Source organism: Sphaerodactylus townsendi, linkage group LG08 (assembly GCF_021028975.2).
Source record: "Sphaerodactylus townsendi isolate TG3544 linkage group LG08, MPM_Stown_v2.3, whole genome shotgun sequence".
Lineage (NCBI taxonomy): Eukaryota > Metazoa > Chordata > Lepidosauria > Squamata > Sphaerodactylidae > Sphaerodactylus > Sphaerodactylus townsendi.
Genome location: NC_059432.1, coordinates 33,502,933 through 33,530,219, shown reverse-complemented (window position 1 = coordinate 33,530,219; position 27,287 = coordinate 33,502,933). Strand labels below are relative to the sequence as shown.

General features: G+C 39.2%; 1 protein-coding gene and 1 pseudogene across 3 annotated transcripts; one reads left to right on the top strand and one right to left on the bottom strand.

The window, feature by feature from the left end:
* LOC125437925 (lipase member M-like) lies at positions 1–26,947 on the bottom strand. Of its 3 annotated transcripts, none has more exons than XM_048506007.1 (10): positions 26,904–26,947; positions 22,150–22,263; positions 19,702–19,819; positions 15,887–16,085; positions 13,243–13,352; positions 9,227–9,363; positions 4,684–4,833; positions 4,218–4,289; positions 796–861; positions 1–281 (listed from the first exon to the last, which is right to left on the bottom strand). In XM_048506007.1, the coding sequence occupies exons 2-10, from the start codon at positions 22,252–22,254 to the stop codon at positions 33–35; spliced, it is 1,206 nt and encodes a 401-aa protein (XP_048361964.1). In that variant the 5' UTR covers positions 22,255–22,263; positions 26,904–26,947; the 3' UTR covers positions 1–32. The 3 variants fall into 3 exon arrangements, with proteins under 3 accessions (XP_048361964.1, XP_048361962.1, XP_048361963.1); XM_048506005.1 differs by lacking the exon at positions 26,904–26,947 and adding an exon at positions 25,814–25,920; XM_048506006.1 differs by lacking the exon at positions 26,904–26,947 and adding an exon at positions 23,758–23,774.
* LOC125438655 lies at positions 23,110–23,226 on the top strand (annotated as a pseudogene).
* Positions 26,948–27,287: the final 340 nt, after the last annotated feature.

Below are 27,287 nucleotides of genomic sequence, written 5' to 3'. Positions count from 1 at the left end.
GAAAGCTAGTATCATTGCTAATCCTTCAAAATTTATTTCATGGGAATCAAGTCTATTTGCCTGATCATTGTAACAAGTTCATCATACACTTGCTGACGTGCATCAAGGCCGAATAGAAAATCATAATGCATCCAGTGAGGAATTTCTTTGTAATAGATCACATTTCCAAGAACTGAGAGTAAAAATTCAGTATCCTTTGGTGAAGCCATTATGTCTTTTCCACCACTCCATACTACTGTTGGTACTTTCATTTCTTGGATCTTGTATAAAGGAGGAGTAGTCTGAGGAGAAAAGTGGGGCAGGAACGCACATTGCAATTAAAACATTTGCCAATATTTAATTGTTGCTTAAAAGTTCATATTCTAAGCTATTGTGGTTTCCTTGGCTTTTCCTCTCTTGTTCTGTCTGTTGCTTGTGTAAGCCTGCATGTTACATGTTAAAGGCCACTAAGTTTTTAATTTCATTTATTTTAAAGGACTTCCCTAGATTCTAGCAACCTCTTCCACCTCTTTCTATTCTATGCAAGTAAACAATTTTCCCATGCTATGATAGTACTTTTGTCTTTCCACTTATCTTTCACTGCTTCCCATATGTTAGTGTCTCCATATTTTAATTCATCTTCCCTTTCTGATTCTACTTCTACATTTACTTCTACTTTCCCTTTCTGATTCTACTTCTACTTCCCTTGCCATAGGTTTAACTTTAACCTATGGTTTCACACTGCAAAATTTATTTAAAAGAATGTTTATGTTCATTCTTATATATCTGCAAAAAACTACATAACATTTTTCTCACCTGATTATATGTGTCTAAATTTTTAGGACCATAATCAAACAGTTTTAACTCTTTACTTCGAATTACCTAGAAAGGGGAAAAGGAAAGAATAAGAAATTGCATGACCTTGTTTTGTTCTGACATTTTAAAAATTAGGAGAAAGGAATTTCAATATATGAATTAATAAATGAATTCATTTAGTGTTGTGGCTATAGGCATAACACCATGCACCATACAATAGCAAACAACATATAACATATCCCAAAGTTTGGCAGTGTAATAATAATACAATGACCCTATAAATAATAACAATACTTAAAACATATTGGATATCAAAAAATACTAAACGATAAACAGTAACTAAAGATGGGTGTATAATCCCATCCAAAATACATTATTTTAAAATCTCTTTAAAATGTTTAGAAACAAATTCCCTTCATATTGCAAGAGATAAAAAGGCAAAAGTAGCAACTTTAATTGAAAGAGTAGCATCAATCAGAGTAAACTTAATATGATCCTCATCAGTATCATGGAGATTTGCCATATCTGGAAGCAGTTTCACATGTATATTGTCAAATACTGGACAGTATAAGGTCTTGAACTTTATTAGAGTAAGGTCTATTTTGGTGCCTTCAACACCAAAAGGTCTTTTGTCCAGGATCATCCTATTTCCAAACCTCCACCCTTTACAGAAGCCCTGGAATGTTTTGAGACCCGGGGCTATAAGTTGTCCCCCTTTAGTATGAAACACTTCCAATAAAGCTCCCATTGTATGGTGTGCTGTTGTAAGGCTGGCTTTCAGGTGGGCTTCCCAAAACACAGATGCCTGAAATGTAATACCAAGACTTTTAATGGTAGAACATTGCTTGATCTTGTGATTGATAATAGGCCATCTATACTTCATTCTAGATCCACCAAAGACCAATATAAGTAAATAAATGTTTTTAATTGTCTTTTCTTATAAAATAATACCTTTCTGATACGATATGCTATCTCATAATTTGGGTGTTCCCTCCATACAGATCAATCTTTAGCAACTAAGCTCCAAAAAAAAAAGCAAGAGAATGGAAAGGCATGGATAATGTGAATATCTAGATTTTAAATTAGATGTGAAATAAGCTTGATGATTTGATAAAGCTAAATCATCAAAATAACTAAAAAGCCCATTTGTCTTTTTAAGAGCTTTATTCGACCTATTGTCTATTTGCCTAGATTAGGCCGTTTCCGCACGAATGTGGAAGCGGCCGGGTCGGCGTTTCCGACGCCGACCCGACGACGCTGGGACCGTCCACACGGACGGTCCTGGAAAGAGCCGGGCAGCCGGCGCCGCGGAGCGCTGGCGCCCGGCCGACCCGGCATGTCCCCGGGCCTCCGGCGCATCGCCGAGGCCTGGGGACATGCCCCCCTGGCCCTGCGCACCTGCTCCAGCGGCGCAGGGCAGGGGCCGTGTCCCCAGGCCTCGGCTACGCGCCGGAGGCCCGGGGACAAGGTAAGTGCTGGGTGGGGGAGGCATCTCGAAGCCGCTGCCGTTCGCTCGGCAGCGGCTTCAAGGCGGCGTTTCCCCAAAAAGAGCACTTCCGAGCGCTCTGGGAAAATGCCAGCTTCGCAGCAGTCGGGCGGCGCGAGGGCAGCGCGGATGCGATGCAGCTGCGCCCCCTGTGCGAATGGCGACCTGGGGACTGCGTTTTTGCCGTCTCCAGGCCACCATTAAATGCCCGTGCAGAAACGGCCTTTGAATTCTTTCTAGTCTTCATTTGCAACATGCTTAAGTTTTTTTGTACCTAACACTTTTTTATTCATTGTGGCAATTTGCTTCTGTATTGCTTGTGTATTTTCTGAGCAAGGTAAAGAAGCATTATTGAGGTACTATTTCTGGGTTCTATATTTAAGCCAAAGTTTTTGCAGTTGTTAGATTTAATTAGAAGCTAGCTGTAAGGGTTTAGTAGGGTCTGTTAAAGTTTCTGAACATTTAATTCAGCATTTAATTCAGTCTTCTACTTAAGAGGATATTACTAGGTTCAAATAAGAGTGAAAGTTCTGGGTTGGCAAATAGTTTTAAATAATGTAAAAGTAACCTTTTTGGATTCAGTTCCACCTTCACTACAATTAAAGATGGACTGACACTAGCTACTTAGGATTCAGAGTTTTTAGAATTGTTCCTCCAGGTTCCTTTGAAATTTGATGCAGCTTTTTGTACTAGTACAGTAGGAAACACAGTTGGGGAGGGCTTGCTATTCTGCTCCAATTGCATTGTGGTGGAGATTTGGGGGAGGGGCTATGGTTGGGGTGTTGCTCTAGGAAGAGGCACCAAATTGTCCGCACAGTTGCTGGTTGAGTGGTATGGGCACCCAAGTGAAGGTGCCCATAGAATTGGATCCCCATGCTTGAACTTCAACAAATTGATTGGTTCCTATGGCAATCACCAGCAGCTATGTGGCACATTTGGTGCCCGTATCTGGAACAACATATCCACCAGAGTCCTCCCCAAACCTCCAGCACAATGCAACTGAAGCAGAACAGCAAGCCACATGTAAGTCTATGGTGGGAAAAAGTGACCATTTCCCCCCACACAAAGGCCCCTTCCATACATGCAAAATAATGCACTTTCAATCCACTTTCAATGCACTTAGCCACTGGATTTTACTATGCGGAATAGCAAAATCCACTTGCAAACAATTGTGAAAGTGGATTGAAAGTGCATTATTCTGCATGTGCAGAAGGGGCCATAGATTCTTGCTGAAGCCTAATAGATTATCTTATTTGAATTGACTGGGCCCCATTGTAGCCTATGGGAATTTCTGGAAGTGTCTGTAGGAGGACATTTTTCAATATATCAGCACCAAACTTGTCGGGTGGCTTCAAATGGCCCTCCTGATAAAAGCATCCAGGTTTGGTAAAGTTTGTTTCAAGGAGTCCAATGTTATGGATCTCAAAAAGGGTAGTCCCCATCTCCCATTGTTTTCAATGGTTTCAATTGGGAGATGGGGGTTACACGTTTGGGGACCAATAGCATTGGACTTCCTGAATCAAACTTTACCAAACCTAGTTGCTTTTATTAGAAGAGTCTTATGAAGCCACCCTGAAAGTTTGGTGCCTCTATCTTGAATAATGCACTTCCTACAGATGGAAAATCGCCACCCCCTCCAAATTTCCCATAAACTCAAATGGAGGCAATTTTTTTCAGTTTTTTTTTTTTTGGGGGGGGGGGGGCTAATAGTCTTTGTTTTCCCAAAAAAGGTATTCCATTTTTTCAGTTTTACTGGTAATTTTAAAACCAGAAAAACCCAAATCCAAATTTTACTGGGGGGGGGGGGGCGCTCAGGCCTAACTCATTTCAAAATTTGCCCATAAAAGCAAGTATCAAAAATACCTATTGCCATAAAGAGTAATCAGTCTTCACCCTAAATTTGTCAATGTTATTATTAAACTTCTGAAATTTCTACCTGTGACCAGTGTAGGAGATTTTTCAAGGAGGTACAGCCTGGTACATGTGATGCATAGACATCCAGTCGACTCTGGAGAGGGAGAAATCAAGCAAAACTCAGTGTACACAGTGTAAATTTGCATTACAAATCTTATAGAATGAGCTACAACTTCAATTCAGTTTCAATTTATAAGACCTAATAAGTCACCCTACCTTTCCGGATGGCTAATATCAGATTAATAAATTAAAGATAAAATACAGATAAAGAATATGTATTTAAAAATTTAAAACATTCCAACAATCTCATCAGTTTGATTGAAGAAGCAGTAACTATCCTGTAGAGGTGTATCACCACAATATACACATGAACAAAGACCAGTAGGGGGGAAAGGCAGGGAATGTGGGGGGGAAAGGAAGGAAAGGGAAAGGGGAGAAAAAGGGGGTAGAAGGGAGGGGTTTTGTGAGATAATATAAAGAATACATACCATATTAACATTATTTTCTCCGATTCCACCAGACATGAAAAGAACTTTGGAACAAATTTTGTCCAAGAAGCCCTTGCTGCAGAACTTGATAACGGAATTTCTTGAACCATTGGTTGGCATGATACAGAAGTGTTTCATACCAACCACAGCCTGCAAAAGGTAAGAACAGTGTGTGTGCTGAATGTCCTGTTCCTGTATACTTATCCAGCTGCTGCAAATTGTACAAAATCAACATTGACTATCCTAGAACTATTGAAAAGTCAGCTTTGGATGGCAGTTCACAACACACTAGTTCAGCCACTTTCAAATCTGGTCACGCTATAGCTTGACTAAAGAAAACCAAAGTTAGGAAGATAGGAGTAGACTTGATTTTAAATGGCCCAGGTTACTGCAAAAAATATATCCTATTAAATAAAAGGCAGGTCATGTTCCCAAAGTATTCCTTGAAATGAACTTTTAACTTTTAACTTTTAACATAGGGAGGCATTTTTTTTCACATTCAGACCATTAGAGTACTGCAGAACTCAAAATGTGGAGGGCACCAACAAAAATTGCATTATAATTTCAGATCTGGGATTTGGTGAGGAAATTTTTATCATGATTGCTGATTTTCAGGCAGGACATTAGTAGTTTGGGTTTCAAATCTGTGTGTTTTTCAGGTTCCAGATTTTTGGGACCATTATTTTTAATGCAGAACCAGTGTGAAGGTCTAGGGGTGTTGTTTTTAAAGTGAAAGACACCAAATTTGCAGATAATATAGTTTTCCCACTAACCTAAAGGCCCCTCCCCCAAATTTTTAAGAAAAACGGATAAATGGATTTGATTTTACAGGTTCTCAAAGTAAGTGACTCTTAGTACAGCCACACTTCTTCCCCATTAATTCCTTTTGGCAATTGGGAGTATGGTGGCAGCAAATAGCATTAAAAAGAAATAAACTCTATCTGCATTCACTTCATTTTCCAACTCTTACAATGACTCACAGTGAAAAAAATTATCTTTCTAACGAAAACCATGGGTTTGCCATCCTTCCTTATTGTGGTCCATGGTATTTTTACTGTCCCACAGTGAGGTAAGTAGGGAGGGAGGAAAAATGATAGTTCTGCCATTATTGTCTATGGGGGGAAATGTTCAGGATGTCTGGAGTGGTTATTGAACCAAAGGACACCAACATATCCACTAAAAACCCTCCAAATTTCAAGTGCATTGGACCACAGGGTTTGTACTAGATGCCCCCAGCTATCCTAATTGCAGGTAATCATGGGCTCTGGCCCACCAAAAGGTGGGAGGGAAGAGTGATCTAAAATGGCATTTCTACCATTATTCCATATAGGTGAATTTTTAGGATGTGGACTATTTTTACCCAAATAAATTGCAATGGATCTAGTGCTGCCTGCCCATTAAAGACCACCCAAATTTTAATGAACTGATTAATGGGGGTCTACATTTTATTGACCCCTATGCAAAATGCCCCCAGTTTTCTACTTGCAGAGGGGGAAAGGGATCTGTTCCACAAAGTACAGAAGAAAAGAGACAGAGCAAACCAGAGCTACAGTTCTTCCAGGTTTTGTACATAGCTTGTGTCAGCTGAGAACCACCTTCCCTAGGTCACTGCCTAGGCATTGAGGAGAATTAAAGATGATTGTTGCTGCTAATTAGTGGTGTGCAGCAAAAAATTGAATATTTGAGCTGAAAAATGGTCTTCCAATTTTCTGGGTTCCAAATGTAGTCTGGTATTTGGATCTGGAATTTGATGGTAATTTAAGGGAGCCCAAAAGCGAATCCTGAAAAATGCTGATTGGGCAACCTCTCCCTCCCTCACTTACCAGCCTCCAAAGTCCAAATAGGCTCAGAGGCAACAGGTGACAGAGAGCTGAATGCTGGACTTTACCTGGCTAGGCTTAGAATTCATCTGGGTGCTGCTTGCTGTCTATAAAATCCAGGTGGACTTCAACTCTGCCCCTGCCACTTGGAATTTTTTGAGATCAGGTTTTAAAAAACCCCAAAATTCTGCAAAGCTGAAAAAAGTAAAAAAGCCCACATGCTGATGTTGGAGTTCAGCTTTTTTCAGCTTTTTCAAAAAATTCTGGGTCTTTTACATCTGAACCTGAAAATTACAATAATAATAATAATTGTACATACCCTATACTTGCATCCCTATACTTGCTGAGTCTACGGCCTCTTATGGAATTATGTTAATGGAGAGTGGTAACCATTACAAAATGGAAAATTTGGAGTAATGAAGGTGACTCCTTGCAGAACCCTCCAGATTTCTTCTGAAGTACCTCCTGTTCCAACATGGTGGAGAACAGAGGGATAAGTATTTGCTTCAGGGAAGACATTTGCTTTAGGGAATAAGCAAATGTGTTCCAAGAAACCCATGTGTATTGGGTTATACAGCTGAAGGGGGAAGGCTGTGCAAGTAAGATCATATGGTATAGTCAGAGGGCTCATGACTCAGTAACTTAAGTGGAGATAAGCAGACTTTTGTCTGGTCAGTGCCTAAATGGAAGATCTTGATATCCTAAGTATGACAACTGGTCAGGAGGCAGAATATAAATGTAAGTAATAATAATGAGGATGACAGAACAAGTTTGACCTATAGTAAAATTTAACAGAAATTGGCAAAGTTTAGGCATCCCAATGTAGTCCACCGTCATTTCTCTTATATAACCACACTATGGCAATTTATAGCTAACAAAACACTAAAAATCACATTTCTGTGGCATTGTGAGAAATATTAGTCTCTGTATGATCAGGTAACAATGAAAGTAGATTGGTTGTAGAAAGTGCCATAGTCACAGACAATTTGTGGTGACCCCATAGGGTTTTCAAGGCAAGAGACAGACAGGGGTTGTTTGCCACTGCCTGCCTCTCAGTGGCAAGTCAAGAAATTCCTGGTGGTCTTCAAGTACTAACCAGGGCCAGTTTTCAAATCTGATGGCAAGCTACATTGCCATATGAAATAAAAAGAATATAAGTAGAGTCAAAAAGGCTAATGGGAAGCAGATTATTCTGAAAAAATTGTACTTTTTCTTTTGCAGTGTCCCAAGTCCTGGAAGTTATTTAAGATAAGTAACAATAGGCAACCATTGTTGACACTGGCTGTTGTGGGTTTCCCAGGCTGTGTGGCCATGGTACCACAGCCTAGAAAATCTACAGTTGATTCCAACCATGTCAGTTGATTCCAACCATGAAAACCTTCAACAATGCATTGTTGACATTCTTTGGGGAACTTCTAATCTAAATGATCTGATAATGGAAGTGTCAGCAACTCAAAAAACTGCTTAATATTGACAGAGGACTTCTGTCTGAATTGTGCCTTTTTGATATGGGCGTGAAGTTCCAAGGTCTTGTTAAGGGCCTGACTAGCAAATGTTGAGTAAAAAAGCATACGTTACTATACTTCCAAAATGGATGAAGAGAGGCACTAGCAGTAGGGCCAGAGTGAGAGGGAACTGTGCTCGGGGCATGCGGGAGCCCTGCACCCCTGCCACACCCCCACCTGCCCACCCCACCCCACAATGTTCCCAGATTGCCACACCAAGCCTCTGCCACGCCATGCTGCTGCACTAGTGTGTGCCCAGTGCATCGCACACACCCCGCCCCCTTGGCACAACATCTCTGACTAGCAGAAAAGGAATTAGGATACACATCTATGGAGATAATATGTTAAGAAGTAGACAAGCCTTTATTGGCATTCCAAATCACAATAAAACAATTGTCCATAAAAGACAGATAAATGCAACAAACATTCAGAGTCTTATCAATAGTGTAGTCCAAATGAACTCATCAAAAGTGCCATTCCCATACACCTCTCCACAGACCAGGCTGAAGACCCACCAACAGAACCCAGTCATCACAACAACATACAGTATCAACACTCCACTATAAAACACAGAGTTTGTTGGGGTGGCACCAAACACAGAACAAGGAATAGGGGACAAGGAAATGGGCGAACAATTGATCTGCCACAGCCTTCAATTGTCACACCATCTGGCAATCGATAACAAAACTACGACATCTCTCTATGAATCACCCACAGGTTATTTGACTTTAGATGACCGTGACCCCACAGGTTACTGGCACAGGTAGGCACTGTATACCAGTAGCAAATAGTTAATGTAACCAACATTGTTGTTGTTATGATGATAGCAATCTAATGCTTAGTATCCATCTAGAGTTGCATCTATAATCTTTAAAAGATATTTTGCTACGCTTTTGCATAAGTAAGGATCAAGATTATCTAAGATTAAAGGAATCCTAAGAGCATCAGTTAAATGATTGTATAGGAGTGAAGCAATGATGGGCTGGGTCATTCTGATCTTGGCAAATCTTGCACAGTAAAACAGAGTGTGCCCCTCTCTAATAGATTTGAGGTGCTGGGCATTTATAATGACATTGAAGCAGGGGCAGACCACCCAGATGTTACAAGACAAACTCAGGAAGCTGCTGATACTACACCGTTATACCAGGTCCCAGATTCTCCATTTGAACATACTGGAGAAACAAACGATGAGATAATATGTTAAAAAGTCATACTTACCTTTATAAGGCTGGCAGGCATATATGCCATTTTACCAAATGGGGATTCATTATTGTTCAGCAAATACACAGGACCAAGTGCAAAAAATATTTTGACTTTCTGAGCCAAATTGGGCATGGCTGAAAATGCAATGAAAGCTGAAAAAAATAATATGATTTACAGGAACTGTATAAACTATCAATTGATTCCACCCCTTGCTTGCATGGGGGAAAGGTCATAAAACATTGGCACAAGAGGGGGTAATTGTTTTCTGATGTCCCCTTCTAGTTTCTGCACATCTTTGTCATAGCCTGTGCCTTTCCTAAGGGGCACACGAGGCTTCAGAAAGAAGAGGAAGGGAGCAAAGTTCCATTTCATAAATGGAGCTCTTCCTTTGATTTATCTGCACCCTAACCAGAACCTACATGTTTAAGAAGAAAAAGAGTTGATTTTATACCTAATTTTTTCTCTACCATCAAGGAGAAAGTTACTTATAATTACTTCCCCTTCTCCTTCCTATAATAGACACCTTGTAAGATAGGTGGGGATGAAAGAGTTTTGAGAAAACTGTGACTAGCCCAAGGTCACCCAGCAGGTTTCATGAGTATGAATAGGAAAACAAACCCAGTTCACCAGATTAGAGCAACAAACTGAAGAGAAACAAAACCCAGCCTGTAAAACAAGCTACAAATCCAAAAAATTGATAGAAAAGGAATTATTTTAAAAATATATTATATCTTTGCACAATGCCAAATACCAGTAACTAAAATTAAAAACAAGTCACATTAAAACCCAAATTAAGTGCAAAATGAATAGGCACACTTTCAGCACATAACTCTTAAGCATTAAAGACATATGCAATGCCATTAAAGACATATGCAATGCCACAAGAGATCTGATGCATTTCAGCCCAAAAAGAGTCTTCTCCAGAAGTCAGTAAAGTACATGCTGCAATGGACCACCCACATTTTTCTAAAGGCAGGGAAACCACTCACTAGCCAGGCTTGTTAATTTTTCCTACCTTTTTCCTTCAGAGACTGAAGTGCTTCAAAAATATGGTAGAAAGAAGGTGAAAGAAGCCCATTATTTTAAAAACTTCCTTGGCAAACCCCTTTTCTAAGGCACACAAAAATACTGAGGCAGAGGTGACTTAAACAGAATAAAATATTTATTTAACAAAAGAAAAGATGGGAACGAGAGATGCATAGAAGTGGAGAAAGGAATGGATAAGGCAGCAGAAATGTATATAAACTAGAGCCTGACACAGAGGTTTAGAGTTTTGTTTTTCAGCGCAGCATTTAATAAGATTATTCAGTTCAGCTTAGATGTTACATATTTTCAGATGTTTCATAGATGGTGCAGTGCCCTTTCTACTTCAAAATCTTTTGGCTAATGGCTTGTTCATATACACAGGGTTCTAGGTAAATTTACTCAGCCTTCACTGTTAGAAAACCCTCAACAAAACATGAAACATAAGCTCTCTACTAAGGTTGGCAGTGAAGTCACTGCAGAGCACAGAATCTGGGGAAATTTATTGGGTTGCTTGTTAGGGGTGCATTTTTTGAGACAATGGCACCAGACTTTTGAGGCATCATCTGGAGACTGTTCTGATGATACTCCCCAGGTTTGGTAAAGTTTGGTTCAGGAGGTCCAAAGTTATGGACCCTCAAAGGTATAGCCCCCATCTCCTGTTAGCCCCCATTGGAAACAAGGGGGGATGTGGCACCTCCTTTGAAAGTCAATAACTTTGGACCCCCTGAACCATACATCACCAAACTTGGGGAGAATCATCTGGACCATCCCCAGATGATATTCTGAAAGTTTGCTGCTGCTAGTGTAAAACCACCAAAAATACAAAAAAATTAAAGCGGACCCGAATTTTTCAGATTTAGCCAAATATTTGGGCATATTTGAATCGACTATGAGTTGGATCCGGGCATACAAATCATTTTATGCCCCAAAACATCCTAATCCGAAATTTACTGAATTTTTTGGGAATTGACCAACCCTACTCTCTACTGAGGAAACTCAAAGCAAAACCTCAGACCAACTGGTATATATGAATCCTTCCTTCACTGGAAGATATTCCTCCCTGGTTTGTATGGCCCTTCACCTTGGCCTTTCAATAACCCCTCCACCAGTTCTCTTCAGTCTGTGTATGTTTGCTTTCACACAGCTCTTTGGCTGATAATAGTAGCAGTCCCACACTTTGACTAACTACTCCCCATCTGAGTTGTTATGCTTTTTATTAGCATTAAAGCAGAGAGCTCTTAACAGCAGGAACACCAAAGACCCAAAGCCTCTCTGATAGTTTTACATAGGTCCTCCTCCCTCCTGGTGATGTTAATACACTTCACTCGATCAGACTGCAGGGCTGCCTCAGCCAATCAGTTGGCTTCCCTGTTCCTAAGCCTCTATTGCTCACTCTGTGTGTAAACAATATTGCCTCCTGACAGACCTGGACTCATTAAACACACTTTTCTCTGCAATCTGTCAAACACACACAGATGTTTCCAGCAAATCAACAGATTTCAACTCTTTCTTGGGTTGTGATGATGTTCATCCTTTTCATTTTAAGAATAATTTGGCCTTTTCACAACTACTTAGATTTAAGAAGAAATTGTAGCCAGGAGTCTGACTTGAATAAACTGTCACAGATTATGAAGCAGACAGGGGATACTTGTGTTTGACAAAGTTAAAAAATACACCTAATCATCTCTTTCATTAACTAAAAATAAAGAACAGAGTACATATAGGATGGTGGTAGCTTTCACTTACAATAAAAACTAAACTTGGTCAGAAGTATTCTCCTGAAACACTGTCACCTTCTATCTAACAGTTTCTTTCTTTGGGCTGATAGGTGCTGCACAGACTGAATCTGTGGTTCCTAGTCGAAGACAAGTTGTTTATAGCCACATTGGTCCTCATAAAAAGTGTCATGTGGACAGTGGTTATGTCTTTTGGGATTTTAGTAACTGAAGACTCAATGTAAACGTGGCAAAATTATAAAACAAAGTAATAATTCCACTAGGGTTAGCATCAAGATTTGTCAATTCCTAGACCCAGCAGATAAAGATATGTTTTATTTATCTAAAATATTGACATATCATCTTACATACCTAGGAGGCTCCAGAGCTTGTGATCATGTTTCCACAGCATGTAATCATTGTTCACTAAACAATGTTTACTGAAAGACTAGCATGAAGAAAGAATCAAAGAACGATTTGTCTTCAGATCAGAAGTTGTTAATGTTTCTGAATACAAATTCAAAACTGCTTTCCCATCCCACTCTTGAACATCTATTAATTCTTCTGTCCACACACAGTATTAATGACATTGATAATGTCCTATTTGCCTTTCAGGAGTGACTGCTTTGTGAACAATTTTCAGGTCTACTGAAGTTTATGGAGGTGTGATTGACCTCTGCAGCTTGTGCATGTTGCATTTGGACTTCTAATTTAAGTTTCTTCATGCATCCCAGTGTTCAGAGAAGACACCCACACATGGAAGATTTAGCTTTGATTTCAGTGATAAGATTGCACACAGCGGAGCTGGCATGTTTCCCCCATCATTAAAATAATTGGGGAGGACATTATATGTTAAAGAGATTCACAATTGCACTGGAACTCCCTGTCGCATATGAAACTTCAAGACTGATCTAAAGATTAATAATGTCAGAAATAGGATAACATTTCTGTTGGTATTGTCACTGTAACATCTATATGTGGAACAGCAAACAACTTGAGATATTATTGTAATGCTTTATTACACCTTTTTTACTTAATCTTACACAGCACATTCTCCACCAAAGAAGACATATTCAGCTATATCTTTTCTCTAAAGTAGATGCAGGTAACCTAGGGTGAAGCAATCCCTACTCTAGAAACACTTAATTCATGCACAAATCAGAAGCAGCAATTCTTTAAAAGATGGATAAATAACTCTCTGTAAAGCAACCAGCAATACAGTGTAGGGTAGTTTCACAATAAATTGTTCAGCATTTTGTACAATAATATTGTTCAAGTTGAAAAACATACCTATGGTAGCACTCTGGGAATATCCTACGTAATAGATCTGTTCCCGTCCAGTTTTATCAAGGATGAAATTTATAATGGCTGGCAAGTCATTCATTGCCATTTCATGAAAACTGAAACGAAATAAAATAGGAAGTGAAAGCATGCATTAAAATTATTGACTGTACTATAGGGAAACACAATATATATTTACTTTTTAAAAGACATTATACAATACATTTTTCTTGGTTAGGGAAGCCTGAGGACAGACAGTGACTTGTCAAAGGCAGAATGTGAAACCACAGCAAAGGTTTCGTAAGCAATTGTCCAATGATACAAATGAAAGAGTAGTGAGAGAGATACAAGAGTATTTTCTTTGGTGGAAAATACTTATGAACCCAAACAATAAATTCCATGTTCAAGAGAACATACATCTCTGATGGATGCAGAAAGGTTATTAGTTAGCACCTAAATTATATTGTGTAGTTTAGCATGCATGAAATTCCTCCTGAGACTTTTGTTTCTATAAAAAATCTGCATGATATTATATTCCCAGCCTGAATTCTGCCTCTGCCATGTAGACATTGGGTAGGCATATGCAGACCATTCTCACTCGGCCTAAGCTGCAGTACCATCATATTGTAAAGTGTTGTAGTGATTACAGTGAAGTGTTTGAAAACTCTGCCTTACAAAAATGCTGCATATTATCATTACAGAAATTTGGTTTTGGCAGTTACCGGGAAGATAGTGTTACTGGGAAAATTGAAATTAAATGTTCATATTGCTTGGTTGATAAGTAGAAGAAAAATGTGAGTCCATTCCATGTTGATCTTAGGGAGAGCCAGCATGGTGTAAGAGCAGGTGGATTCTGATCTGGAGAATGGGGTTTGATTCCCCACTTCTCCATTTGATCAGCAGACTCTTAACTGGTGAACTGGATTGTCTTCTGCACTCCTACATTCCTGGGTGACCTTGGGCTATTCACAGTTCATTCAAAACTCTCTCAGCCCCACCTACCTCACAAGATGTCTGTTGCGGGGAGAGGAAGGAAAAGGAGTAAGCTGCCTTGAGACTCCTTACAGGAGAGAAAGGCAGGGTTTAAATCCAAATTCTTTTCCTTCTAAGGTACTCAGAGAACATGCAGGATAACAAGATCATAAATCCTCATCTGTATATTGATTTGGCTTTTACCCTGCCATTCACTCAAGGTACTTGGAACAAGATCCATGGTATTATGTAGATACACCTTCAGTAGCTTATGAAACACTTCAAGCTTTCTCTTTGTTTTACAGGAGAATGATGCTGCTCAGGAAAATGGCACCAATGTTTTTATGCTCCAGACAGTCAACAAAAACTAGCTCCTGAAACAATGATTGTGTGACTACACCCCAACCACAAGTAGTGGCACAATATAACTGGGTCAAACTGGATTTTATTAAATGACTGCCCAGCATCAATGCAATCTAAATAGCTTTAAGGGCAGGTTGCAGCCAAGGTTGCCCACAGGTTAACAAAATTTCAGACAAATTCACCCTGGCTCCAAACTTGGTCAATGTCCCTGCTGACCTAGTGTACCCTATCCTGTACATTAACGATGCCAAGAGAAGAGGTTCCAGGTCTCATATCTCTTTGCCAGTCTGCTGCATAAACAACCAGGGGGTTGGTTAATGCTGCTCAGCGTAAAGGACGTTACCTCCAGCATGCCATAAAACAAATGATGGGCTGTTTCAGGAATAGCCCTTTATCCTAAAGTGCCTCAGAATGCTGACCAGTTAGTCCTCCCTATGTTGTGCAACACACTGTACTCCTGCCACTCCTAGCGATGGTCTAGCCAGTTCTAAGATTTTCTGAAGAACAACATGAAGCAAGCAAAAAGCATTATTTACCTGAGCCAATCATAGCAGAAACAAAAAAAAATCCCTTTTGGTTCCAAAGGCAACCACCTAGTCCCATTTTATCTGCACAGGAGTCAGTCAGTTCACAGGATAACGCTCACTCTGAATTATTCAGTCATGAGGAACAAAGAAAATTCCATGATGAAAAAAGGGTCACTCCAAATCAGAGGAAGCCCAGATTTTAGAGATCCTACTGCTTATAAGATTCAGCAATGGGCAATACAGTTTGGCTGTCTCACTCACTAAAATCTAAACGGCACAAGTATTTTTAACGAGTTGTATCCAGGTTCACCAGACTTGACTCACTATCCCTAAAACCACACAACAGCTGTGGGGACTGACAGTTCAGAAATTAAAAACACTTTGGTTCAACAAACACTTTTCCATATCAGTCTCCCAGATAATCACTAACTCCACTTGAAACTGTCTTGGCCTTTCCACACCAACCCAACAGCAGTGCTGGGATGGAGTTAAGGACAGAAGTGATGAGTGCAGAGACAGGGCAGGGCATGCATAGCCTGTCTCCAACCCTCTGTTGCTTTCACAGCAGGGACAGCTTTTCCCATCCCCATGCAGAACCAGCCTATATTTTAATGAACAGTTATTTAGTAGAGAATGGTAAAATATCTGTACAGTTAGAAATTGTATGCATGAAATAATGTATTAGCAATGAAGATATACTCAAAGCAGTTGTTTTCATGATCTTAAAAAGGAAGAAGAGAAAACAGAAAACCACTCACATTTCTAGGTTTGGGTGTTCCTATGACCCCTACCTGAAATTCCAGAATTCCTTTTGATCCAAAGACAAATTTTGGTGTTTTCTACACCACCTACTTCCTCTGTTGTTTGCCATCCAAACATCAAAGCCAGCATCTGCCAGTATAAATCCCAGGCTGTTGTTGGGCATATTAGCCACCCAAGTTGCACTATTTGTGAGTATGCCAGGCACCAATAAGACTGCAGGCTTTGGAGCTGAAAATGAGCAATGAGGCATGAACCAAAATGTCAACAAACTCAGCAATTCAATTGAATGACGCATTTAAAAAAGCTGCAATATTACTTTGTTGGAAATAAATTTATGTGAAAAAAAGCTGCTATAAAATGCATGATGTTCCATTGCTAAAGCTAAGCAAGTCAAAACTGGGATACAGATTGCTATGGCTCATGTAACTCACCATACACTTCAAGAAACATGAAGGGGGTTTAAGCATAAGGGGGAAAAACATTTGAGGACCCTGGAAGCTGTAACACATGGTTAGTTAATCCAGACTGTCCCATCTGCGTTGGGGTTTTTTTCTAAATGGATTTATGGTTCTGTACAACATAACAAGTGTACAAACCAGGCAATGTTATGACAAGAAAGTGTCCAAGTGACTGTCATAATCCTAGTGGTCTTGATTATTCAACTACTTAAATACTTACTGTACATTACTCAACAGAAAATGTGTATGGTTAAATAGCAAGCACATTGGTCAGTTAGTGATTATGAATGGCTAGTTTTTAAAAAGGAAAAAAAGGCTTCTGATCATTTAAGTTTGCAGGAATATTTGTGCACAGCATAATGGGAGGTACAGTTCCCCTACTACTCTGATGTGGATAGTCCAGGCTAGCCCAATCTCTTCAGCTCTCAAATATTATATTAAGCAGAGTCAACCCTGATTAGTACATTTGATGAGAAACTAACAAGGAATTACAGGGTTGCTACCCAGAGGCAGGCAATGGCAAAACACCACTGTGTCTCTTGTCTTGAGAAATCCTAAATCATTTAACTTCTAAGTCCATCACCCAGAGGGCAAATTGATTTCACCTATTGCAAAAGTGCCTGAAAAACAGAGAAATGACACTCCACCAACACAAGGAAATAAAACTCTACTGCCAGAGCTACTTCTCAGCCGTTAAGCTGTTAAGCTAACTGTTCAGCTCAGACAGAAATGAGCCAAACAGTCTCAGCTTGCATGTGATTCCACTGTCAAGAACAGTATGTTCATTTGTGCAGAACCAGTTCATGGCAAAGATTGTAGCACACTCATGGTAAGCAAAACAGGCATCCCATCCTAAATCAGTCCCGAATTCATGGGTATTAGGGATCAACATCTGAATTATCCCATTGTGGGGCCAGTTTTGCAGAGGAGCCTCTTATTTTGGTTAAAATGTTAAACTCCTTTGCATATGCATAAGTTTAATGTAAAACCCTTAACAATGGAGCTAATTATAACAAAAATGTCTCTAGTATTGTGAGTAGTGGGGAAGGAGCAGATAGCAATTATCTTGGTTTAGATTGAGCAAGCAGCCTGTAGCCTAGAAAAGGAAGGGAAGAGACACATGATTTGAAGACAGCAACATCTGATTGCAGCTGCCCATCCTATCCACCCTACAGATTATTCTGGATGCTTCACAGCAATTAAGTGTCTGCTCATTTTAATGAGAACTATAATGATCACGTGGATGCCTGTATGCAGCAGCCACATGTAAAATTACACAACATTTCGGGAAAAGAAACCTGCCTTAACTAGCCAGTCTTTTCTGCTGTGATCCCAGCCTGGTGGAATGCTCTTTTAAATGAAACCCAGGCCCTGCAGAACTTATGTCAATTCTGCAGGGCCTGTAAAACTGAGTTGTTCCACCAGGTCTGTGGTTGACGGCTGCAACGGTATTCATCTCAGCTGACCTTACTTTACCTCCCCTCCCTCATTGGGTTTATATTGCTGCTTAAAGATGTTGAACACTAATTTGCCCCTTCTAAGTCACCTGCTTTTCTTTCACTGCCCAGCAGTAGATATACTCTTGTCCCAGATGCCTACCTTTCCTCCTTAAAATATGTACTCACAGGAGGGCATTTGCAGTACCAAAGTGCTCAGCCCTGCTCTGCCCTACTCTGTGTTGGAGGGAAAACTCAGTAAGACCCCTTGAAGAGATTATGTCCATGAAAGTTAGGGGAAATAGAAATATTAGGATATGTTTTCTTTTGATGCTTTTACTTTGCAGTGAGGCTCATTCTAGGCCTATCCATCCCTTTAGGATTTCCCAAAAGCAATTAATTTAATCCCCTCTGATAAAAATTCTTATTTTACAAGTCAAGAGGCCAAATTTTGTGCATACTCTCTTCAATGGTAATGTTAATTAATCAAACTTAAGGTTTATGTAAAAACGTTTTTAGTGTTCCCTGCTTGTTTTCTTTTGTTGCATTGCATTAATTGTATTGGGTTTTTTAAATTTTGTTTTGTTTTATCGCCATTTTCAAACTATTCCCCTTTGAAAGTTTTTATAATGTATATTGATCTTGTGTTGCACCAAATAAAACCAATCAATAATCTTGCTCCTTATGGCACGTAAATGGAAAACTGATTTTTAAACTGTAGGTATATCTCTCGTTCTATTGTTGTGATTGTGTATTGAATGATGGCCATCCTGAGCCTGCATCAATAAGAAAGGGAAGCTTCAAAATTAATAATAATCATTATAACATCAACAATAAGAATTTAAGGCTGAGATTCTCTAAAATCTCAGTTCGGGCCATTCTACGTAGGCCAAGAAAAATGGATGTAGGGTACTTTATAAATTGTTGGGGGGGGGGACTTTGCACAGGTTTGACCCACCAAATGAGTCTGCCCTATTTTATTTCCCACAACGTGTTTTTTAAAAAAATTGGTAAAAAAGCAATCCTTTTGAAAAATCCCAGGTTGGAGCCACTCTCAAAGGAGTGGTCAGGCAAGAGGCACTTTATTTCCCTCCCTTCCACCTGTCATCCACAGTCAGGGAGAAGCTGCCTGCCATTGCCTGGCTGTTGTAGGGATGCCCCTTTTTGAAAAAAATTCAGGTTGTATCTGCATAGTTATGCAGGTGCAGCTGGACATATCATGGGATACCAGAACAGCTGTGGAGACTCATTTCAGCATGCTTGCGTAACTATACAGGTGCTGCAAGACAGTAACAAAAGGGCGGTGTCTCGGTGCAAAGGTGTGACAGCAACCCAGATTGTTTCCCTGGCCTCCAATAACTGCCTGCACAGAACAAAAATGAACAGGAAAACAGGAAAACGGGTTCCTTTATCACTAATGCAACCCTTTATACATTTGCTGTGCAGCTATATTGAAACCACCAGATACATTTCAAATATTTACTCATGTTCTTTATCTGCTGCTCTTATCTTTTAGATGCTCTGAACCCCTCAGGGATAGGGTGGGGTACAAATATAATTGAAATGAAATGAAAAAATCTTTTGGTTAACTGCCTGGCTAAATTCCAGATGCCTTGATTCAGAAGTCAGGATCCTTATGTGGGATTGTTGTAGGATACTTCTGTAAGGGTCACATATGGGAAATAAGAAATCTAGTTTCTCATTTGGTGTATGTCAGAGAGAGATGGTGTCTTTTTCATTGTTGTTGCTACGATTATTCCTGTTCCATTTCTATGCTGTCCATCTTGAAAAGTCAGGGTAAGAGTCTGTCTTGTTGGTAAAAGCTCACTATTTCAAAAGAACAGCTACCAACTTCACATAAATTGAAAATTGTTTCTGAAATCAGATTAAATATATGTAAAAACATTTTAAGAAGTTTCAACTGTTTAAAATATAAAATTGAAGGAAAACCTGTGTTGTCTGAATTTTCTCTGCCATGAGGAATTCGGTTGACTATAAGATAGTAGCCATCATCTGTAAGGACTTCATATTCTTCATTAGGATAGTGTTCGTAATGTATGATCTCAGACTGCCAAATAGATTAAAGAGATTAAAATGTTGGACTTGAATTGTTACCACATGCTACCTGAAGCTGCAGAAACTAAAATGTTACTTTCTTTATGAAACCTCACCATGTGCATATTTTCTACTTGCCAAACCTGATTGCACAGAAGGAGAGTATCATTTACCTAATTGTTATCGTTGGTTTTGTTACCTGCTAGAAACACTAAAGGTATTATGATGAAGAAAAAAAGTTTGCATTTACACTATGCTTTCCTCTCGTGTGAGGACACTCAAGGTGGCTTACAAACTCCTTTCCTTTCCCCACAACATATACTTTGTGAGATAGGTGAACTGAGACAGTTCCAAACTAGCCCAAGGTCACCAGCAGGCTTCATGTGTAGGAGCTGGGAAACAAATCCAGTTCACTAGATAAGAGTCCACCACTCATGTGGAAGAGTGGGGAATCAAACCCAGTCTACCACTCTTAACTGCGACTACACCACGCTGGCTATGGAACTCAGAATCCTTCACAAACCTGAATAACCTCATCACACATACATCTGTACAGCATAAGGACACTAATTTGCAAAAAGGGTGCAAACAGTAGAACAGTTTTTGCAAAGAGGAATGCCATGAATAAAAGAGAATGACCACTTAAGAAAAAGTGTGAAACCCATCATAATCATTTAGCAATCTCTGTCTTGACATGGTGTCTTCAAAACATGAGGATATGTGAATCCAAATGCATGTTTTCCCCAGCATATTTTTTTCTGAACTTACTCTCTGTTTAGAGACGAGATGCAAAAACCATAGTTGCTATCACTGGTAAGTGATTTGGCTTAAGAATTTCCAGGGTGAATAAGCAATTACACAAGGAACCAACAAGTACCATTTCCTGGTAGAACACAAGAATTCATGAATCTAGTACACACAAGATCCCTCTGTGAATTGCCCCATGTAACATAACACAGTAAAGTGAACAAGAAATGTAGAGAAAGGAAAGAGTAGAAGGAATAAGATGCATGGATTATGCCATTACATTCTAAGCTTCAGCACTCCCATAAACATTCTGGTACTGATGAAAAAATTTTTCATATGTTGGAGCTGATCTGTACGGTGAGGACCTTATAGGATCTTATATTTTACAAAGTAAAAATGTTTTAACAGCACAATCCAGAGCTGTCAGGCAGGCGGGGATGGCAGTGCTCTGCCTGCTCCAAAGGGTTTTTTCACAGTGTAAAAAAAGTTTTAAAAAACCCTCACCTAAAATTCCCCCATAGGAGAGAATAGAGATACACCACAAAAATCATGCCAATGATTCTGTTGGCAGTCGAGGAGTAATCGGGCCCTGGAGGCTGACTAAGATCATCCCCATCCCCTGGACTGCCCCCCCAGAATGCCCCCACCATGCCAATGCAGCTGGGGGTGGTGTGGGAGCCCAGCTTGGTGCTGCAATAGCCAAACATCAGTGAATTTGCCCCTCCACTGCAGTGAATGCCCTGGGAGGACATCTGCACTAGCATAAACCCATGCCTCCTCTGGACCGGAATTTCCTGTGCCCCCCCCCCCCAGATTGGACTGCCCTTATTCAAAAGTAAAATATTTTTATGTTTGCTGCTTTGGGAATCCTAATTGGGTGAAAAGACAGCATAAAATGTTTTAAATAAATAAATAAAATTAATTTAGTAAACCATTTGCAACACAGTTGCTGTTTCAGCCCTGTTGCAATGAAATTATCAAATAGCCAAGCAGACCAATAGCAAATTATGCTTCTGGACTAACTAGTTATGCTGGCTATCATTGGTGTTGGCATGTATTTGGGTCTGATTGACAACATCGTGGTTTTGAGGAAAACCTGTCTTGAGGCTCTTCTTCACTTCTCAATTTTTAAGGATGTAAGATGATAGCTTCTTTTTTTAAAAAAAATGGTGGCATAAGAGAAAGTCTTATGTCAGTTTCAATACCTGTTGATAATAGATCTATTATGTATTGGATATGTAGATGGGATTGTTGGAGTATTGTCTTTAACGTTTCAAGAATTTCATGTATTTTTGTATTGGTGTATTGCCATTTCTTTTCTTCTGTTATATTAAAAAATAGAGAAAATATATTTTTTTAAAAAGTCTCCTCTACCTTCGTCCAGGCCCAATTTATGGATTTAGATATCTGCAAACCTATCCACACTTGACAATTAGATATGGTTGTAATGATCAGCATGTACATATAGATTCACATAAGAAAATGAATGGATCACACCTGTGTGAATTAAAAAAACAAACATGTACACATATGCTTCTACATAGTTCCAACTCCACAACCAGATTTCAAAACAAATCATGCAGCTGACCAACTTACAATATTCATAAATGCTTCAGGATTGGCTTTACGCGCTTTCATTGGTGACTGTTCTGAATGTATAAATCCAAGGATCAAAATAGCTGTTGCTAGCAACCACCGCATCTTGAATATCTGTAAAAGGGCAGTATGATTCATTCAGTTGCAATTTTGCTTTTAATAGATTATTGATTGATTGAGGCACATTTTTTAATAACTGCAGAGGAGGCTCTAACTGAACAGTCATTTCATTACTTACAACTTTGGTCGCTAAAGAAAAAAATCTTTGCAGATTTATACGTAAAGTAAATTTCCCAAACATTTTCCTGGTAATTTATGTGAAGCACTAAAAAAAGTAAATAACATGCTCCAAATGGATTCCCATTAGGATCATATCAGTTAATTTTTTATCTATTCTTTTGCTTCATTTGTACCCTGCCTTTCTCCCAAATGGGAGAACCCTTCTCCACTTCTCCATTTTATCCTCACAACAACCTTGTGAGGTAGGTTAGGTTAAGAAAGTATGACTGGCCCATGGTCACCTAGTGAGCTTTCATGGCATGAATGGAATATCTCCCAGGAATCTGAAGAATTATTGAACATCATTCAAAAATCAAACATAAAAATCTCAAAGCACCTTTAATGCAACATTTTTTGAAAAGAAACATAATTCTAATTCTGTCTCTAATATAGATATAGATCACACAAATTTAATTGGGCAGATATTTAAAAACAATGTTAACATGTGTACAGGTGTACAGGTGAAACTAAATTGATTTATAGATTCAGGACATATATGCCCTGGGGTCTAAACTTAGAAAATGATTACTCTAGTTTCTTGTGAGTAATTTGTTGCACTGTCCTTATACATTTGACTCTCCAAAAATCAGCTCCTGACTCTATATTTGTACTTGAGTCTAAAGCACTTAAGGACTGGTGAAAGGAAAATAATGCAAATTGATTAAAAAGAGAAATGATGTTATTTCTTCTCGGCCTTTTGGCTAAGATCAAGTGTAGTATCTTATCAGTAATGTAAGGGTCCAACTGTGTCAGATTTATTACACGCTTTTAAATGTTCAGTCTACATACAAACCCTTATGCAACACAGCATCAACCTTTTTTGTTACTTGGCTTGACCCAGAAAGGACACATCTGTAAATGTGAATCTAGCAACCTTGAACATTATATAAGTATCATCCCAGGATTTTTGAAAAGATCCACCAATTTGGAGGTTTTTGAATACCCTGGGATGAGGGCAAACCCACTGTTACCCAGCTTTCACAGGTTGTGAACTTATTTTTAAGGAATCTCAACCAGCTGCTAAGAGTGTAACAGCACACAACTATTTTAAAGTAGCAATGGGGAAAATAACTCAGCTTGGTAATGCAGAGGCAGGCTGGGTAGGGATCTTTTTAGACTATGTATACCAGAAACGGCTTGAAACGAATCTGCAGAGAATTCACAAAAGACCAAATTGCAATTTAAATATTTTTATATAAATTTTGGTTGCAAACAATCACACAGTAAGAAGTCAAGACACATACACACAGTTTCTAGGATATAAACAGGGAGGAGAAGATAGGTGGGATGATAGCACAGGGAGTTGGGGAAGCAGGGACTATACGTTACCTAAATTCAGCTGAAGAAGATCTTGTAGAAGGCAAGGATTCAAATGACCAGCATCTGAATCCAGGCAAAGGACGATATCGTGTTTCAACCCAATCAGACCAAGAGAGGTACAGGCTAGTATTGAGCACTGGAGTTGGAGTGCTCAGTACTTTTATACGCTTTTGCCCAGGTAGGGGCGGGAACAAGTGAGTTTTAAGTTTTGTTTTCCTAAATTCTCTGGAACTTCCCATGCTGGACTTGCTGGCTTGAGCTCTATCTATTGTTCTAAGTACCTGGGACAATGGGGTCAATTGCTCTTAGATTAAATCAGGAAGCACAGAATGGCTTTATGCAGAGTACCTCTTTGGAGCCTCCACTCAGGTTATTCAAATTTTGCAGAGGCTTGTGATTAGGAGAGGATTGATTGGTATAAGGAGATTGTATCAATAGGTTGAGGAAATGCAGGGGGAAAGCAATTGTTGCAGAGCCATTTTCTGAAAAGGTGTAGTGAAATGTAGCATCAGATACCAAGTAGGTTTTCAGTGTCTATTGTTTCAAAGTAATTCAGTGAGGTGTGGTAATCAAGATCATGTCCATAGTTAATGAGGCTTCCAGATTCTCACTGGAGTAACTCATTCATTGATTTAATTTTGCTAAACAGACCTTTTCCTGGGGCCTGCTTTCAGCTTGGACACTCTGCTATCCACCCATACAAACAAGGAAACTGGCATTTTGCAGCACATAGCATAAGAAACTATATGAAATCCAATATTTCATAAGGCAGGTTATACAGGGCAGGGTAACACCACTTTCAGACCAGGAACTGTACAAACATCTCGGCTGCACAGGGATATTTTTCTTGCTCAATCCAGGACATTTTGACAGTGCAAAAATGACCATTAATTTCCTGTAATCTGCATTTGACATGATTCACATTACCTTAATTTAAGTAGAAAATTATCACTGGATGAGCTTTCACATAAATGTTTGTAGAACAGCAATCTTATGAAAATTATCTATACAGAAAGATCAAAATGGCTATATTCTGAAAGTCAGTCACTTATAGCTTAAACTTATTTAATGTATAGTCTGGATCCTAGGAGCTCAACAATTAATTGGATAAAAAGCACAAACGAGTGGCAAACAGCACATCTAATCCTGAATGGACATCATAGAAGCAGATCTTCACAAGACTCAGTGGAGTCTTTTACTCCCCTTCCTAATTTTTTGGATTTGTTCTCATTTCTATTACATTTACATGTAATTGGAAAGAATTTCTAGGATGTTGTGGGTTTTCCAGGTTGTATGGCCGAGTTCCAGTAGTATTTTCTCCTGACGTTTTGCCTGCATCTGTGGCTGGCATCTTCCTACCACCATACAACCCAGAAAACCTACAACATCCTAGTGATTGCGGCAGTGAAAGCCTTTGACAATACATTGAAAGAGTTTATTTTATGTGAAAAGAAAGACAGCAAAAAAAAAAAAACCCACCCTGTTTCCTCAGTTTAGGTCTGTTTAGTTCAATGTTCTTTCAAGCACCAGACATCAATTAGTTCTATCTCTTAATTAACTTAAACGGAACATTTATTGCATTGAAAAAAGATTACATGGTTGATTAACTGGATGCTAGATAATCCAAGAATGCGAAGAGAAATTTAAGTGTTGACTAATTCACCTCACTGACAATTACACGCAGTAAAATAAACTACCTCATCACTTGCACACCCTAACATATGGTAGCCACTTCACCACAGTATATATCTCAGGAGTGCCCGTGAACATAGTAAAACTGCACAAACGGGTTCAATCAGGCAAATGTATAGGGAGAAAAGTTTGACACACACACATATGCATTCATACATCTGCCTCAGCACCATGATTAAACCACACTAAAGCATTTCCCATACTGCAGAATATATGCACGAAGAGACATCCAAAAATGCTTCATTATGGACATCTTTGAAGTATGAAACCCCCTGTGCCTGACTGAATATCTCTAATTATCTTAAAATCCCAAGTCATGTCCTTATTGAGGTACCCAAGCTATGAATTTAAAAGGGATAGGGGAAAAAATTACCTGTGGTTGTTGGTCAGAGTATCCTTTCTATACAAGAAGTTCTACAAATAACTAAAGAGTAGGAACCATGCCACTTTTAAAGGGCATGAAGAGGGCTGAGACTTTGTGTATCACTAGTCTATCTCCAATCAACTGCAACCTCATTTAATTATATAGACAGCCATATGCATAAGAAGTTATTACACCTCCAGCATCTTCCCATGTACATCTAAAGATATTATTAGCACATGGGGGAGTAGCTTTTATTTATTTTATTACATCTTAATCCCATATGTCCTTTAAAGAATTCATGTCCCTCTCACAACACATTTATAAGATAGGCTTGATGCAAATTACATTGCTGAAAAGTTTTTTGAATACAGATTTTCCCAAACCAAATTCAGAAATCTATCCATTATACTATGTATGAAAATCAAAAAACCCTGGCTGGAGTTTGGCTACAAGTTAGAGCAAGCACAATAGATACGGAGGTATCTGTCAGCATGGACACCATGGAGGCACCATAGAGGTAGTCAGGGAGAAGGTGCAAACAGCAATGGGAAATGAGGGAGAGAACAACAACTAGGAAAAGGAGGAAAGTGACGGCAAGCAGCAGAGAGGAAAATAAGGCAAAAATCAGGATCCTCCTGTCCACTCATCACATTCTTGTATCCTAAAAATCTACACCTACATATTAGACTCAGGATGGTCAAGAGCAGTGGACTCTAATCTGGTGAACAGCATTCGATTCCACACTCATCCACATGAGTGGATGAAGCCAATTGGGTGTCCTTGGGCCGGTCATAGTTCTCTCAGAACTTACTCAACCCACACAGAGGCAGGCAATAGCAAACAATGTCTGAATTTCTCTTGCCTTAAAAATCCTATGGGATTGCCAGGAGTCAGCTGTGACTTGAGGGTACACACACACACATTTCAGATTTAAGACATTTCAACTGAGGTATTAACTATTCAAAAAGATGGTCTAGATGTTTTAGTACCAATTTTCCAAAAATAAATAATGGTGTAATTACCTTTCTACTGTTGACTGATTGTCAACCTCATTACCCAATAGCATTGTTAAGAGAAATTGTATTTTTTTCCTGCTTACCAAGTTTCTCCCTGAAATCCAACAATCCTTTCTTTTCTTCTTATCAGAATTTGGGATCAATGAAAAATTCAAAGAGAGAAAGGGCTGAAAGAAAAGTTCTACAACATTTCAGAATTTCATTTTGTAAGTGATGAGAGGCAATCACTTCAGCAAACACAGCATGCACTGTGTGTGCTGGTGCAATCAAACAATAAAATGCAATGCATCTGTGCTGGGAGTTATTTCTTCATGATGATTACAAAATCACAACAGTAGCCAAAATACACTGTAACAAACCATCCATCAATTGTGCGTGTTAAAACAACAACTTAAAAAGTTACATGAACCTAAAAACAAGGTAAGGTTAAAGAAAATACTATTTTCTGGAGAAAACCAATTGCAAGA